The sequence below is a fragment of the Helicoverpa armigera genome, chromosome 6, assembly GCF_030705265.1.
Source record: "Helicoverpa armigera isolate CAAS_96S chromosome 6, ASM3070526v1, whole genome shotgun sequence".
Taxonomy (NCBI): domain Eukaryota; kingdom Metazoa; phylum Arthropoda; class Insecta; order Lepidoptera; family Noctuidae; genus Helicoverpa; species Helicoverpa armigera.
In genome coordinates, this window is record NC_087125.1 from 10,838,112 (window position 1) to 10,852,983 (window position 14,872).

Here is a 14,872-nt window from a genome sequence, read left to right on the forward strand (position 1 = left end):
AAAGTTTTTATTAGGTATTAAATATTTATTAAGTAACTGTGGTGGTGTGGGGTGTGGCCTTGCTAAGGCTCACAGTCCCATTTTTTGCTTGGCGTAGGTATTCAATAATATCAAAGGTAAACATAGAACAGAAAAAAAATCAACTCTGAATGAAGTTAAACCGATGTGGAAGGGAAAACTAAAAAGCTAAACTCAGTGTTCTCCTCAGCTTTTAAATAGCAAAAGCTAACGAGATAGTCTTTATTTCAAAGAGAATTTACTTATATACGCTCTCTAACGCTCAAAGCTCCAAGTTTTCATCGTCTAATTCTGGCATCAACTATACCTTCATATAACTTGAAGAAAATTAAAGAGCATGATAATCTTAGAGAATTAACCTACTGGAGCTGCCATAAGCAGAAATTGAACATACATTAAGTATGTGAAAACATAGGCGCAGGGATCAACGTAAAAGTTGCAGTATTGCTGTTGTGGTTACCGTGGCCGTGTTACGTTACACAAAAAAAGGCTTCAGAAAGACAAAGGTGGGTTTTAGTAAATGAAAGTCCGACACTTCCTCCGACTGTAATCATAGCGACACTATTTGATGAACTCAGATAGATAATATGAGCAAGGCAGGACAATGAATATTGATAGCTCACTGATGAATTTTTGATCACATCGTTACGCAGGCATACAGCAAAGTTGGCAAATACAAGCATAAACTTAATGCACTCACAGACAATTGTATATACGAGTATGACAAAGGCAAAGGAGAAAACACAGAAATTACCCCTCCGGTCGTTTGAATGCTCTTAGATGGTATCTGACAAAGAGTGGCTGAAACCTACTTATAGCACATTTGAAGAACCACTTCAAATATTTAGTGGCTTTCCGGTCTTCGTAAAGAACCGCTCTTTATAGCGATCGTTCACACTTACACGGATTGAGATGACGGCTGAAAATTGGATTGGTGTGACGTTATAGTTTGGGGAACGTATTTGTACTATTATCATTTCTTTTGTAGGTATAGCTATAAGGAGTTCAAGCTATAGAGAAAATATTAGCCTAATCGGTATTCCATTTGGTGTCAACTCATCATCCATCAGCCTAGCCTTTTCCCATGGCTTCATCCGCAACTTTATATAAAAGCTTCAGGCACCGAAAGAAACCTATAATTTTCTTGAGATCATACATCTTTCCCTTCTTTCTCTTTTCTTGATTTTTCCCTACCCAACATACCAATATAAATAGCACACAAAACAATAGAATGGAATTCTAATTGTAAAAAATAGTGACTCACTTGTTTAAATTGATAGCATTTTATAGAACCAAACATTTTGAAACACGTGTAACGGCTATTCGATCTAAAATAAGCGACGCGACACGAGGATTTAAGCTTTCACGGGAACAAAAAATCTAAATCCGGACTGCATTACAATGAAAGGGGAAAAATATTTTTCATTGTTAGTTTTGATGAAAGTAAATGTACTTTATGATGTTTTGTAAACACCACAAACACATATAAAGATTAATTTGTAGGTATTTTATTTGAAAGTACCTACTAGCTATTTCCCGCTTTCCGTGGCAACTACTTATGATTTCTCGTTAAATGGTCTTTGTTATTTATAACACTGAAAGAATTGGACTAGTTTTGTGTCTTAAGTTCCGGTTTCGTTTTTAAAGTCTACAGTTTTTCTCACTTTCCCAAAAACAAACTGTTTTTTTTTTCAACTTTCTTAAACTCCTGTCTATTCGTAACTACCTAATATCAGGCCCTACTTAACCCAAGTTAATTATAGAACACTTAAAAACAGACTTAAAAAGCGAGCCTCGATTATTTACAGTACTAAACTGAAAGTACTCGCGTTCAGGAAATTAAGCTCCAAACAGTACATAGCTAGGTACAGTCGCGACCATTCACACTAGTTCAGAACAATGGACGCTCAGTAATATATAGAAACGTGACTGTACAGACGGCTGGACAATGGACAATGCTGGGGATGGAAAATTCACTAGCGTTATACTCGGGTATGTTTCCTGCTTTTATATGAGTATAAACTATATTTTTAAAGCGGTTTTAAACGAGTCCCAAGAGAACTACTTACCTACTGAAAGTACATTCGCATATTACTGTTATCAGAATCCTATTATTATTTCATTTTGCTTAACTTTAGATGTTTTATTTTAAACACATAACAAACAAAGATATTTGCAAAATATTGGATAGTCTTATTAACTTCAAACCCTAATCAATAAAGTTCCCTAAAATTCCCCTTAAGCCGTAACTAACGATAGAAACTCCATCAAAATGGACGAAAAAGGCAAACTAAACCTTAAATCCACTGCATTAGGTTTACAATGGAACCTTTAACATAAAAAAACTACCTTCCGGAACTATAAAATCCTGAACTCATTCAATCAGTTTAAAATGTGAAAAGAGCATAAAAAAGTTACTGTGAAAGGGAATAAAGTTAATGACAGACTGTCGAGTAATCATATTAGTGACGTATGTAAGGGTGCTTCTACACGGTGCATGTAGCTGGAGCAAGTTAACATGCTCAAGTGACCCGCGCGCACGCGGGTGGGTATCATGCTTTAGTACATGCGCGAGTCGCTAGATCCGCACGTTTTTAAAATGCATGTAACCTGCGCATGTGCCTCAACATGCGCAAGTTACTTGTACCGTGTAGGTAGACCCACCCATATGCCAGTGTCGCTGGATCCGCATGTTTTTAAAATGCATGTAACCTGCGCATGTGTGCAAGATGCACAAGCTACTTGCACCGTGTAGACGCAACCTTATGCATTAAGCTCAGTGGCGAACGGCGGATTAAATTAATGAAGCTAGCCTGTATTGTGTGCTGGCCGCACGTGTGTAACTGCATTTATTTTTATTTTTTTGTTCGTTCACTTGTTTTGATCGTCGATGGTAAATTTAGTTAGGAATGTGTTTGAACTATGTGAATGCTTGAATGGCTCTAAACATACTTTAACTCTATACCAGTATTCATTAAAATTTTGATGTTGATATTTTTTGAAATGATAATCTCTGAAACGAGATAATACCAAATTATATGGCAATATGGCGCCTGTTTTAATGAGTACCGCTTGAATAATTTAACGAATAGGTAGACAAAAAAAATCTTTGATATATTTGAAATTAGAGCTGCCCTTAAAACATGTCAAAAGGATTATAAATACCTACTAAGTTTTTTGGACTTTAAACCCCAAAACTGCACAATTCCATCACACCAGAACATTTCCATCAGATTTTTAAAACAATTATGCAATTTTATTTCAATACCAACTGAAACAAACAAACTGAGACTTCATAACTTTAAATTAACGAAGAAGATCCTGCTTTAAAAAGGATAATTAAAAAAGAAAGGCACACAGTACAATTATGGCGGCTGGTGGCTAAAAAAAGATACAATTTACGGCCCACGAATGTACCTTTGGCTTAAATATTTAATTACCTCAGGCCAACTGACCTTTATGCTTATTTTTAATTGTGTTCGTTTATTTCTTTATCGTTTTCACTTACTTAATTAAATATAGATACGTTTGAAAAATCAATCAATCGAACTATAATTGTTCGGACCATGAAACGGTAATAATTTTTAGATCTCACTAACATTGTTGTAGGTATGTTTTATTTATACCTGTAACTGTTTGATCAGATATAATCGTATTAAAATCATACGTTTCTTTCACTGGAATTTAATAAATTATTAGTTTTTAGTATTCTATGTATCTGTAAATCCTAATCCCTAGCTTAGTAAAATATGGGTACTAACAAAGATAAATTAACATTACCATCACTGCTTACAAACAACCTAATCAATGTGATTATCTAAGAAAAATGCTAATGTGATTAATCATGAGAAATTACGTCTTATGCTGAATTAGCATATAATAATAGATTTTTATTTGCCTAAATTAGTCGAATAAATAATTAATATTAATCACGCGATAGTTCATTGACATTGATATTATAGCACTGATAGTTTTCTCAAAGAAGAATATAAAATACGATGTTATTATAATAAGATAAAGCCAGACAATTAATAGGTACATTAAATAAATATTTATTGATCGTAATTTTCTTCCCGTAGTGGGTAAAGTGGATGGAAGAATCACCACTTTTATTGATTGAAACCCGTGATCCTTTTTTAAACCCTTTTGTGTACTAGGACCTCAATATCTCTTTAGAACAGCCCCCTTTTCTCAGCTGTCCCAGGGGCCTTACATCGAATCCAATTATTTTTGTCTACACAAAAATTACACTAGTAAATCAATTTTAGCTTTCATCCATCATCTTGTCATGCTATAGACTGTTTATATTACTTGACAAAGGTTTTTCAGTAAATTCAGAAGATTATTTATTCCACCCAAGAGACTCGATTTGACAAAGTTTTCCCTAAAGCACTATTAAGAAGTAAACGTTGCGTGACAATTTGTAACATTTTGTACTACTGTAGCTGTATAATCATTTCAAATAGTAACACAGTTTCAAATCGATACTAGAACGATTTAATTATGTAAATACAATCAGTAATCAACAGATTGGTTGTTTGTTAAGCACCCATTCACTTGGCAATGCACAGATCAGGATAGAAGGTTAACTCTAAATAATGAAAATACTACAGATACACGAACAAAAGTGTACGACTCTCGCAAAATTCAATGACTACCTATATTTTGAGCATAAGTACACGCTCTTATCAATACTACTCCACCATTCGCTGAAATCGTTGATTACTATGCAGCGACTCACACAATGATTATTAATGACAAAAAGTTTGGCGATAACATTACAGTCAATTTATTAATGCAAATCCATTTTATTGGTAAAAAAAAAACATTTTCACTACTTTGACAAGTACTATTTTTTTTTGTTATAATGGTTAGCACAAAAATTAAACATTCCTTTCGCTAGCAAAAGAGTTTCCCTAACTTTTTTTTAGCGTTTCCCACTGGACCAGGCGTGTAGCACACAGACATTTTTAATTTCCTCTCGCTATCGCGGCAAGTCGCTCAAGCCTTGCCCGGTCTTTAACCGTTCGCGTCTGCAACTCCATTTATCTAATCGTAGACATTTTCAATCGTTGTACGAACTTAATCCACTGAATATACTCACTACTTGTACCCATTATTTTAGCCCACGGAGTAAAAAAATATAAGCGGAGATGCCAAAATCCAGGTAGGTCAGGCGCCTTCTTCTAGGTCAAATTCTAAGATGGGCATGACCAAAACGTTCAGTTATGAGTGAACTAACGAGGTGTCTCGGTTCTTTGGGACATCTGTCAACGACTTTTGGGATTACAAAAAATGGTATGGTTGAACGAAGGCATATAAGGGCGAAAACAGTAACGTTCCTTGTCTGCCTCTCACTCACATTTTGGAGCGCTACTTTCTTAGGCGACTTTCCGTTAGGGCCTTTTTTCTGATGGGAAATCATTAAAGGACCCCTCCCGATGTAGGTTAGCAGCGGTGAGGGAGTGTCTGACTTTTACTGACTAAAAATCCATCGTGTTCCTTCGGCCGCGGTAACTCTTTCGAACAATCCCGCAGCTCGTTATGGCAGCTCCGCTAGTCATTTTGTTCTCCATGTTTACAGCCTGACGTGGGTACGTATGCCGTGACGATCGCGTGTGAACTCCGATTACATGCAAATTGGATGGTTGCTCGATAAGATACAATATATCACACGATTGATACGTTTTGACGACACGTTTCAACGTTGATTAGTGGCGTTTGTAGTATATTCCGTATATATTAATTAGTTGACAGTATAGAAGGAATAGTATATTTTTAAAAACTCCATCGTAGGTTGATGTGATTAACTCAGGCAAAACGATAAAAGCATTTATACTACCCAAGACACTCAAGAATGTATAAATAAAACAAAAGACTGTCTCAATATTGGCATATATGATACCTGAATTTATTCATAAGTACCACTACTAACCATACTAAAATCCGCATAAGACATCAACCGTGATTCCAAAAGAAGAAAATTTTAATAAACGACCTCTATGAAACCTTACTTTAGTATATAAAAAGCATAATAACTGGTTTATCATAATAATTATAGCGCCCTATCGTTGAACCCAGCTTTATATTAAGATACCCACAGTCGTTAGTTTCCCGCCCACACGGGAAAACGCAATTTTGTTGCTAAGTGAAATAAACGCGAAAATAAGTGAATAAGTTTAAAAGAAAACACCTGTATTGTAAACATAAAAATTGTTTTATAACACATTATAATTTTTTCTCTCAGCTTTTACTGTTGGACTCATTGGGATTAGGCAATCATGAACTCAACCAGCGCTTAAAAATAAAATAAACATATCTACAAATGTACCTACCTAATTATTTCAATACATAAGCTTCATACTGAGCGGTGAGCAATGCCAAGACTACCAAGTCTCCTCAAATTACCAATTTTGAGAATTTATGTAGATAGCTTAGAATTCCTACAGTAAATATTTGACGAGTCTATTTCCATAAGCCTATTTGTTTTGAGTACCTACGTACTCCAATTGTTTAATTTTATTGCTACCTGTGATAATTAAACTAAAGTTAAATCAGTAAATATAAGTACAATTTACTAACCGCAATAAATCAATCTTATATTTTGTTTTACCGAAAAAGCCAACGAATTTATCGCACAATCTAAAAATTTTCTTGTATTGTCACCACAATCAGCTTAGATGGTTCCTTTTAATGTTTTTCAAGACAAATTGAAAATAACACAGTACAGACTTGAACGCTATAATTTAGCACGAGTAATTTGTATTACACGGAGTTAGATATTTTTTCGTCTTTTCGTAATCAACATTTTATTCTAGGCTGTTTACTTAGTTTTTTCGAGTATTTAGAGTTTTTATTTATGTATTATACTTTAGCTTTTTTCTATATTCTTTCTTATTTACAAAATCCACGGACTACTTCTATTCTAAGAGCGTGATGAAAAACTCACAGCTCGAGAGACAGGAATTCTTTGAATTAATGAGATACTAGCCGATTTCCTGCCGTTTTTCCCGCTTCCCCTGTTAACTACTGCCCGTACCGTGGTAAAACTGTGCCTATGTTACTCGAAAAAAGCGTAGCTTTTCAACAGTGAAAGATTTTTTCATATCGGTTTAGTAGTTTTGTAGCCTTTAGGATACAATCAAATCAATGTTTCCTGTTTAATATATTACTATCAGAATTAAACATGTAGAGTAAGTAGGGAATATTGCTGGGTGACTATACTCATTAAAATACCTACAGAAATAAATTAAATACTGAGTAATAATACTCCATTAACTCCACGTTTCAATGGTTAAGAATGCTTCAAGGTATTAAGTCTACGCATTTAAATTCCGGAACATTTTCGCCCTTCGTTTTATAGCATTGTTGGGCTATTACCATTTATTTGAAGTTGACAATCAATGATGATGGTGTTTTGATTAATTAATTTAAAAGAGAACTGCCAAATTATAAACATATAACACTTAACATTAACAATTTTTTTTATTCAGATTCTTACCCCAAAATTTAGAATCCGGGTCCATATTTTTTCTATCTTATAAAGCGTGCCCTCCCTATAATATATAGAATGCGTAAAAGAATTGAGTATTTATTACAAATCGTCTTTCCAAGCTAAATTCACACGTTTCATCCATAAGAAAATCAGCATTACGGAACCGAAATTGTGAATTTAGTTTCAAGGCCGCATGCATAGTGTTATTGGGGTAAGAATTTAAAAACAAAATATGCTATTACTGAAATTGTCATTTTATGTAAACCGAACGCTATTACAATATTCTTGTTTTCCAATCTAGGAAATCGTTTTGAAACGCAAATGAATGTTATGCTCATAACACGCGCCCCCATTACACACATTTTGAAATTCAAACCGTTTAACAAATACTTACATTTTTATAATTTTATATTGTATTCAAACTTATAAAATACGTTCTTAAGTGCCTCTGATCCTCACCAAGGCACCACTTTTAACCGATAAATCGATGACAATAATTGAATTACATGGTGTTAAGAAAATCCTTGATAGGCTAAGAGAAAATATTCAACAGCTAAATGAGATATTAGCTCAACGTTCTATGGGGGATATAAGCGATTCATCACGCCTGAAATCCTCTTAAAGGAAACCATGGAAAGGTGTGTGTGTTTGTCAAAGAGCTAAGTATGTAACACTCGTAAGCACAGGTGTGTGTGGGTGGTAAAATTCGTGTATGTGTGTATGTGTACTCAGTCCGTTGATTCAATTAGTTCCTTAGTAAATTGACTGAAACGTGCTAATTATAGGATTACCTTTCCATTAAGGTTTAAGTAGTTGTCACTCTATAATTTTAGTTCACATGTAATAATGTGAAAATAATACAAGTAACTTGTAGCCTTGAAGTTGGTACCTAGATTGAAATATAGTGAGCACCTGACCTACTTTGCAGATTGCCTATATTTTAAAATGATATATGAGTTACATAGAAAAACTTCGACTAGACTCGCATATTCCGCGAAGTACATAAGTACATCGATTTCCCAGGTATCAGCATATCCACATGACGAAATAATGGGCTTTGTGTCACCCCATTTTGTGCTATGACAACTGCGCATCTCCACGACCGTATTGCCGCACTATTATTTTTTTATGGTAAATCAACAAATTGCCCCTCCCGCTATGGGTTAGCAGCGGCGAGAGTGTCAGACTCTAACTGACTAAAATCCATGATGCCCCTTCTTAAGTCCTTTATGTACTAGGGCTGAGTTAACTCTTTCGAACAATCCCGCACTGCCTGCAAGTTCGCTTCACAAATCTCAAATGGATTTTCTATTGACCCAAAGACACATTGGGGGTTCACCGCAGTTTTCTTTAAACCTTTACTTGACATACATTTTCTTGTCACCAGGCCGTGGACGATGGAGACCAGAGCGGATGATGACGAGGCGCCAACAGACCCAGCGGCGAGGAAGCTCACACATCATGATTATACGGAGCAGGACTTTGAAGGTAATGAACATCAGCAAGTTCTTATCCTATTATTTGTAAAATCTTCTGAGCAGTCGTCATTACGTTATCTTAACTGACAATAAATCAACAATTGCACGTTTATATTTTTATCATTTTAAATCATCATTCACTCTGCCAGAACTAGTGTTTTGCGTAAATTCAAGCCCCCCCGAAATTCACGAGACCGTTATTTATTTTTCAGAATAATAAATAAGATTTGTTCAGAAAATAAAGTCAAAAAATTTCAATAGATAATAGGTATAACGCTTTTTACAGACAATAAAAGTCTTGTAGCGTACTTGAGACATGTAATAGGCTTAAGATCAATTTAGCTAGACACATCAAGCTTTTCAAGGTATATTAAATTACAGATATTTCAAGAGCCTTTTGAAGTGCAATCTCAAAATAAACTAACAAACATTAAAGGATTTCTTTTGCAAAAATAGATAGTCTTTGTCATTGAATTTGCGGTACAATCTTAGAACATAGCATTATGTCTCTGGTGTACTTATAAGGGCCAGTCCCAAGTAATTTTACTGAACTCAGTACCATTAATATCAATTCTTTCTATATCGGTATCTATATGGTACATCTTGGTCCATTCTAAAAGCATAAAGTATCGTACCCATAACCAGCAATCATGCTGACTTGGCCTCCTAACATCAGCCAGTCTGTGCCAATGAAATATCAACTTTACGCCTCAAGAAATAAAGTTGCTATTTAATCGTTCTGAAAGCACAGTACTGAAACCGCAATGACCGCGATATAATTTTCTGCAGTCGACGTTAACAATGCTCACGACTGACGGACAGACAGTTAACACTGATATTGTTCAGATTTTAGAGTAGCACACTGCAAACTTTTAGTCGGCCGATAGTTTGTTTGGGCTCATAAATCGTATGAAGACGAATGGTAGTACGCACATCATAAAGATCAGGGTATACAGCCGGTATCATACCAACTAAAAACTATGGGTAGGACACAGGATTTTCTTAAAAAATAATACAATTCTCGTGTCAACTCTCAGCCGACTGTTTAGTGTGTGGGTACTCTTAAGCTGCATCTAACATTTCTGCGAGATATATACCGAGATCTCCTCGCTTGAATGCAATTTGTAAGTGCAATTGCGTTCGGTAAATGTATCGGAGATTCTATCAGATGCTCCGCGCAGGTAAACCAGGTTATGGTTTATTTTAAATTCGGTGTAGATACCAATACTTACGTACGATTTACCCTAATGTTATGAATTCTTCGTGTTTGTACAATGTTTAATCCTAACAGCGATATTACTACGTTTTAGTTAACAGAATCTAGTGGTTTCTGAACTTGAATTGGTTTCCAATTTTCATGATACAATCTGAAAAAACGTATAAAATGAAAATAAAATTTATACTTTTTTATGACAACTTCAGACAAAACGACTGTATTTATATCCATAGAAACTCTTTCAAATATTCTTGATTTTTCGACTACGCCTTTGCCGCACCTGAATTGAACTCGCTGTTTGAGACCAACCCATTATTTTGTTATTTACTGCAAACTAGGCCAAAAGTGGTATTAATCAAACTTGTTGTTGTTTATTAAAGCTAAACGAACCGAAACACAGAATTATTGTTAGTGAACAGAAATTGTAAAACCACATCAGACCACGAAGCTATTTTCTGTTTTTGACTTCAAGAAGTTACAGCGATAGGAAAATAAACTACAATGAGATTGGTTTTGAGTTGTAACTTAAATTTTGAACCGACTTCCCAAAAAGGAGGAGGTGCTCAATTCGGAGGATTGTTTATTATTTTTACTCAGATTTCTCACTGCAGAAAATCCTTACCAATAGTATAATTACGGTAAAACGGATAAACCGATTAAGATGTTTGGTCTAGTGGTCGGTTTTCCCTGGAGAAGGACATAAGCTACTTACCCGGTCGATGGAAGTTGATCCCCCGGGACATGGGCTGGGTAACACCTCGGTTGGAACATATTTTTGTTAATAAAAAAAAAATGTTATCTTTATTCACTGAACCCTAATCTGGTTACCTACTTTAATTATTTCGGCGAGACGGTGAAACATTCCTATATTATCATAAATATCAGACGCTAAATTAAAAATACCAAAGAAATATCCTGAATACCTATAATTATTTGTACGTCAAAGGAAAATTTCATATCAAAATACATGCTAATGTTTCATGAACCTAATTTCGTATTTAGATATTTCAAACTAAACAGAATTTTCATTAATTAGTGCCTATCTTAATCAACACTTTCAAGGTTTCAAAATATAACTTTTGCTTTTATTTATGTTGTGTTTGCCTTGATTTAAATAAATTACGACATAAGACCATGGAGTTTCTTGCCCGTCCTTCTCCATAGGAAGCTACTTTTGGAATGGGCAACTAGAATCAAACTTAGTTATAATTTTGACGTTCATAAGTGCTTGTAAAGGCCTACATGAAATAAATGATTTGATTTGATTTGATTTGATTTGAGACGATTACTTAAAAGTTCGCAAGTAGCCACTGAAGGTCTATTTTTTAAGAGTAGTATTTTTTAACAGCAAACATAACTTAAGAAAGAAAGAAAATAGGTTACGTGATCCCTTATATTTAGAATCGTAGATATTATATTATTTTAATTTCATCTTATTTGTATATTCAAGATATACACATTTCGATACATGATTTTCCACCTAGGTTCCTGTTAAAAAACTTTCAAAAATTATTTGGACTCAAAGTCAATTACTTAGTTTTCCCTTTTTAGTTTCTCATATAAATAAATGTAGAATAAAAACATCAAAGCTACATTTCATTTCTCTCCTATAACAGGTCACATTAAAGAAAGGGGGGATTGTCTTCACAACATAAACCATGGAATTAGGTCAGGAGGGACGATCGGTTAGGGGAGCCGAAACCCCATAGATGTTACCGTGTATTTATAGAACATTGTGCATGAACAATAGGACGGTAAATACATCTTTGTATGGGCGTCACGTTCTTTAGAAAGAAAGAAAGAAAACATATTTATTGACACAACACAAAAAAAGACTGACTTATTGAGTGCAGATCATAATTTTAGAAAAAAAAATCTGATGATTCATTGCTAGACTAACCTCACTAGTAATAATTATGATTCATGAATCGATATCGACACATTTGTTTGCTCATATGTATCGATAACGATTTAAAATAAATCCTTACATAAAATATTATAAGTCAGACAGTAACTCTGTGTGTCTTTCACGCCAATGCTACTGAACTGACTTACATTTGGTTTATACAGGTAGTTCCCAAACTAAGAATTGACATACACAGACTACTTTTTATCAGAAATGAGTTTCCTTAGTACGAACGATGGTGAAATCGAAACGAACCATCCATTTAGGCGTGTGCAATAATTCTCTCGGAATACGTATCTAGTTCACACACAAACAACTCGATTGCTATGGGTTATGTTTGGCAATTGATCGGGTGTCACAAGGGTGTCACCAACTGTGATGTATGTTTCTCGTTTTGATACTAATGTTTGCTTACCCAAGTGTACGATTGATGAGGCTCGAAGGATGAATTTGGTGAAAATCGGAGTGGAGTATGTAATGTTGTATAGTACACGCACTTAGCTGTTCATTTTATTGGTTAGGGGTTGTTATCACGGAAAGAATATTATCACATACATAATCAGAAATGTTTACTTATAAATAAGTTATTAGCTTCTGTTAAAGTGCAGTGTTATTATTTAAATAAGAAAGAAAATAGAATTTATACTATACTATACACCTACAGACGACTTTTACACACTTTCACTCTATTCTTTTATATACCTAGGAAATCAATCTAAAAATAAAACCCATTTACTCCATCAGTTTTATATAACCCTGTATCTGAACGTAATTATCACACTACCACGCAATTGAATAAAAATCTCACATAGATATTCACAACGCAAAAGGAAAGAAATATCTCCTTCGTATAATTTCTACTTTCTACTTCGGTATTCCCAACGCCATACGTAATTGGGTTAGTGCAAGTCATTTGCAAACCGACTGATATACGAGTTAACTTAATTTTGAACTTAGTTTCATACATATTGATCTGGAAACTTAGTTGAACTGTGCTTATGAACTTAACTTAAACTGCCTCGTTGGTCTAGTAGTTGCATATCGCGACTGCTGCGCATTGGATCTCGGTTTCGGCTGAAATTGCTTTTTGGGGTTTTAGAAACTTTCATAAGGCAGCCCGAAGTTTCCACGTTGAAGATCGATACACCCGTGCATTGATCAATCGGGCTATGAGAGTGCACCTGTATCGGCGCATATGCTTATGCACTTTTTGTTTGTTTAGTTCATCAACATCACAACCAAGTAAAAAAAGGCAAATACAGGTATTTGCACTTTTTTTATACGAGAAAAAATACTAAAGGAAATATGTTTAGAAGATATATAATGCGCTGAAAAGATTTAAAAATAAAAATATCAAAAGCCACGATAAATCATAGTTTCCTTTGTTACGTATGCAAACAGAACTGAAGGAAAAACTCAGAGCTTTGGAAAATATTTATTGTTGAAACTTGGCTCGTTTAGAAAAGTAGTTTTTGCAGTTTTCTCGTTTAGAACCTTTTTTCAGTCTTTTTACATAAAAGCTCTCGGAAGCACTTCAAGGAATAATAGTTCCAGGTACTGGGGGCACTAATGGAAAACTGTTTTTTTGAGAATTTACTGTTACATTTCAATATATAGTAAACTGTTAAACACAAATAGATTCACTTTGATACCGCGTATTTTTGGCTTATCTTAAAATGAAGTAAATAAGATGAAATCCAAAACTGAACATGTCTAATTGTATATGTAAAAACCAGTAGAATTGTAGTGATAGCTGGTAGTCCAAAAAAAAAATGAATATTCTAAGAAATCAACAAAGGAAAATTTTCAAAGAGCTATTTTTAAAAGACATTTTTGAAACGCGTGTATCCAACCTTTTAAAGGTTTATTTTTAAAACACCTGTCGCTTCTATAAACGTTTCCCATGTAGGGTACAATAAAGCACAAAATCCGATATCTTTTTATAGATCACAATCTCAAAGAAAAGGTATATTTCTTTTTACTTATTTACCTGGAAAAAGGGTGGAACTTTGTTCGCGCTTGCTTTTTCTACTTAATAAAAAATACAGTATCAAACTAGAGTTTGTATATTTTATGTAACCGAAATCTTGCCTGATCCACTGAATGGTGGCCATTTTTAACCAAAAGATGGACACTTACGGTGGGTTGCACCATTTAACTTTAACCGAACCATTTTCAGTTAGATGGCAAGAACACGGCTTGTTATGGTTTGGTTATCATCACAGTTAAATGGTGCAACTCACTCTTATATCATAACATTACATTGTTTCTATGTTATTTTTTCTCAGGAACCCATTTACATGGTTATACATGGTTATAAATAAACATACATGATATTACATGAGTGTACATGGTTTTAAATGTGTATACATGGTTTCACATAGCTATAGATTGCTTTACATAGGTATACATTATACATTATTATATAGACACATTAGACACTTTTTGTTTTCAAATAACTATCAGTGTCCTCTCAATTAATGTTTACTATTCTTAAGCAAAATAACGTGCTTAGCTAATTTCTCCCAGCCCTGAAAATCCATAAAGCGCGCAAAGGTCAAGCATAGGTACGCTTTAGTGTGAAACGACCTCTGGGATGGCAAACAACTGAAGAGCGACGTGAATGGGACGCCTTAATGACCAACGCGTTTTAGTAACTAAGGGTCGGAGGGTAGTAGTGTAATGTACTGTCTTGTGACAACGGCTGTTTTGGAATGTAAGCTTGTGTGTGTATTTGTTTGTTACGATTTTTGCAAAAA

At 34.5% G+C, this 14,872-nt stretch overlaps 1 protein-coding gene across 6 annotated transcripts in view; it reads left to right on the top strand.

Moving 5' to 3' along the window:
- Window positions 1-14,872, top strand: part of Ndae1 (Na[+]-driven anion exchanger 1) — an 82,636-nt gene that overhangs the window by 50,955 nt on the left and 16,809 nt on the right. For all 6 annotated transcript variants that reach the window (XM_064035259.1, XM_064035261.1, XM_064035262.1 and 3 more), the window contains exon 3: window positions 8,901-9,001. In XM_064035259.1, the coding sequence (XP_063891329.1) occupies window positions 8,911-9,001 (91 nt within the window). In that variant the 5' untranslated portion in view covers window positions 8,901-8,910. The remainder of the gene's footprint in view (window positions 1-8,900; window positions 9,002-14,872) is intronic.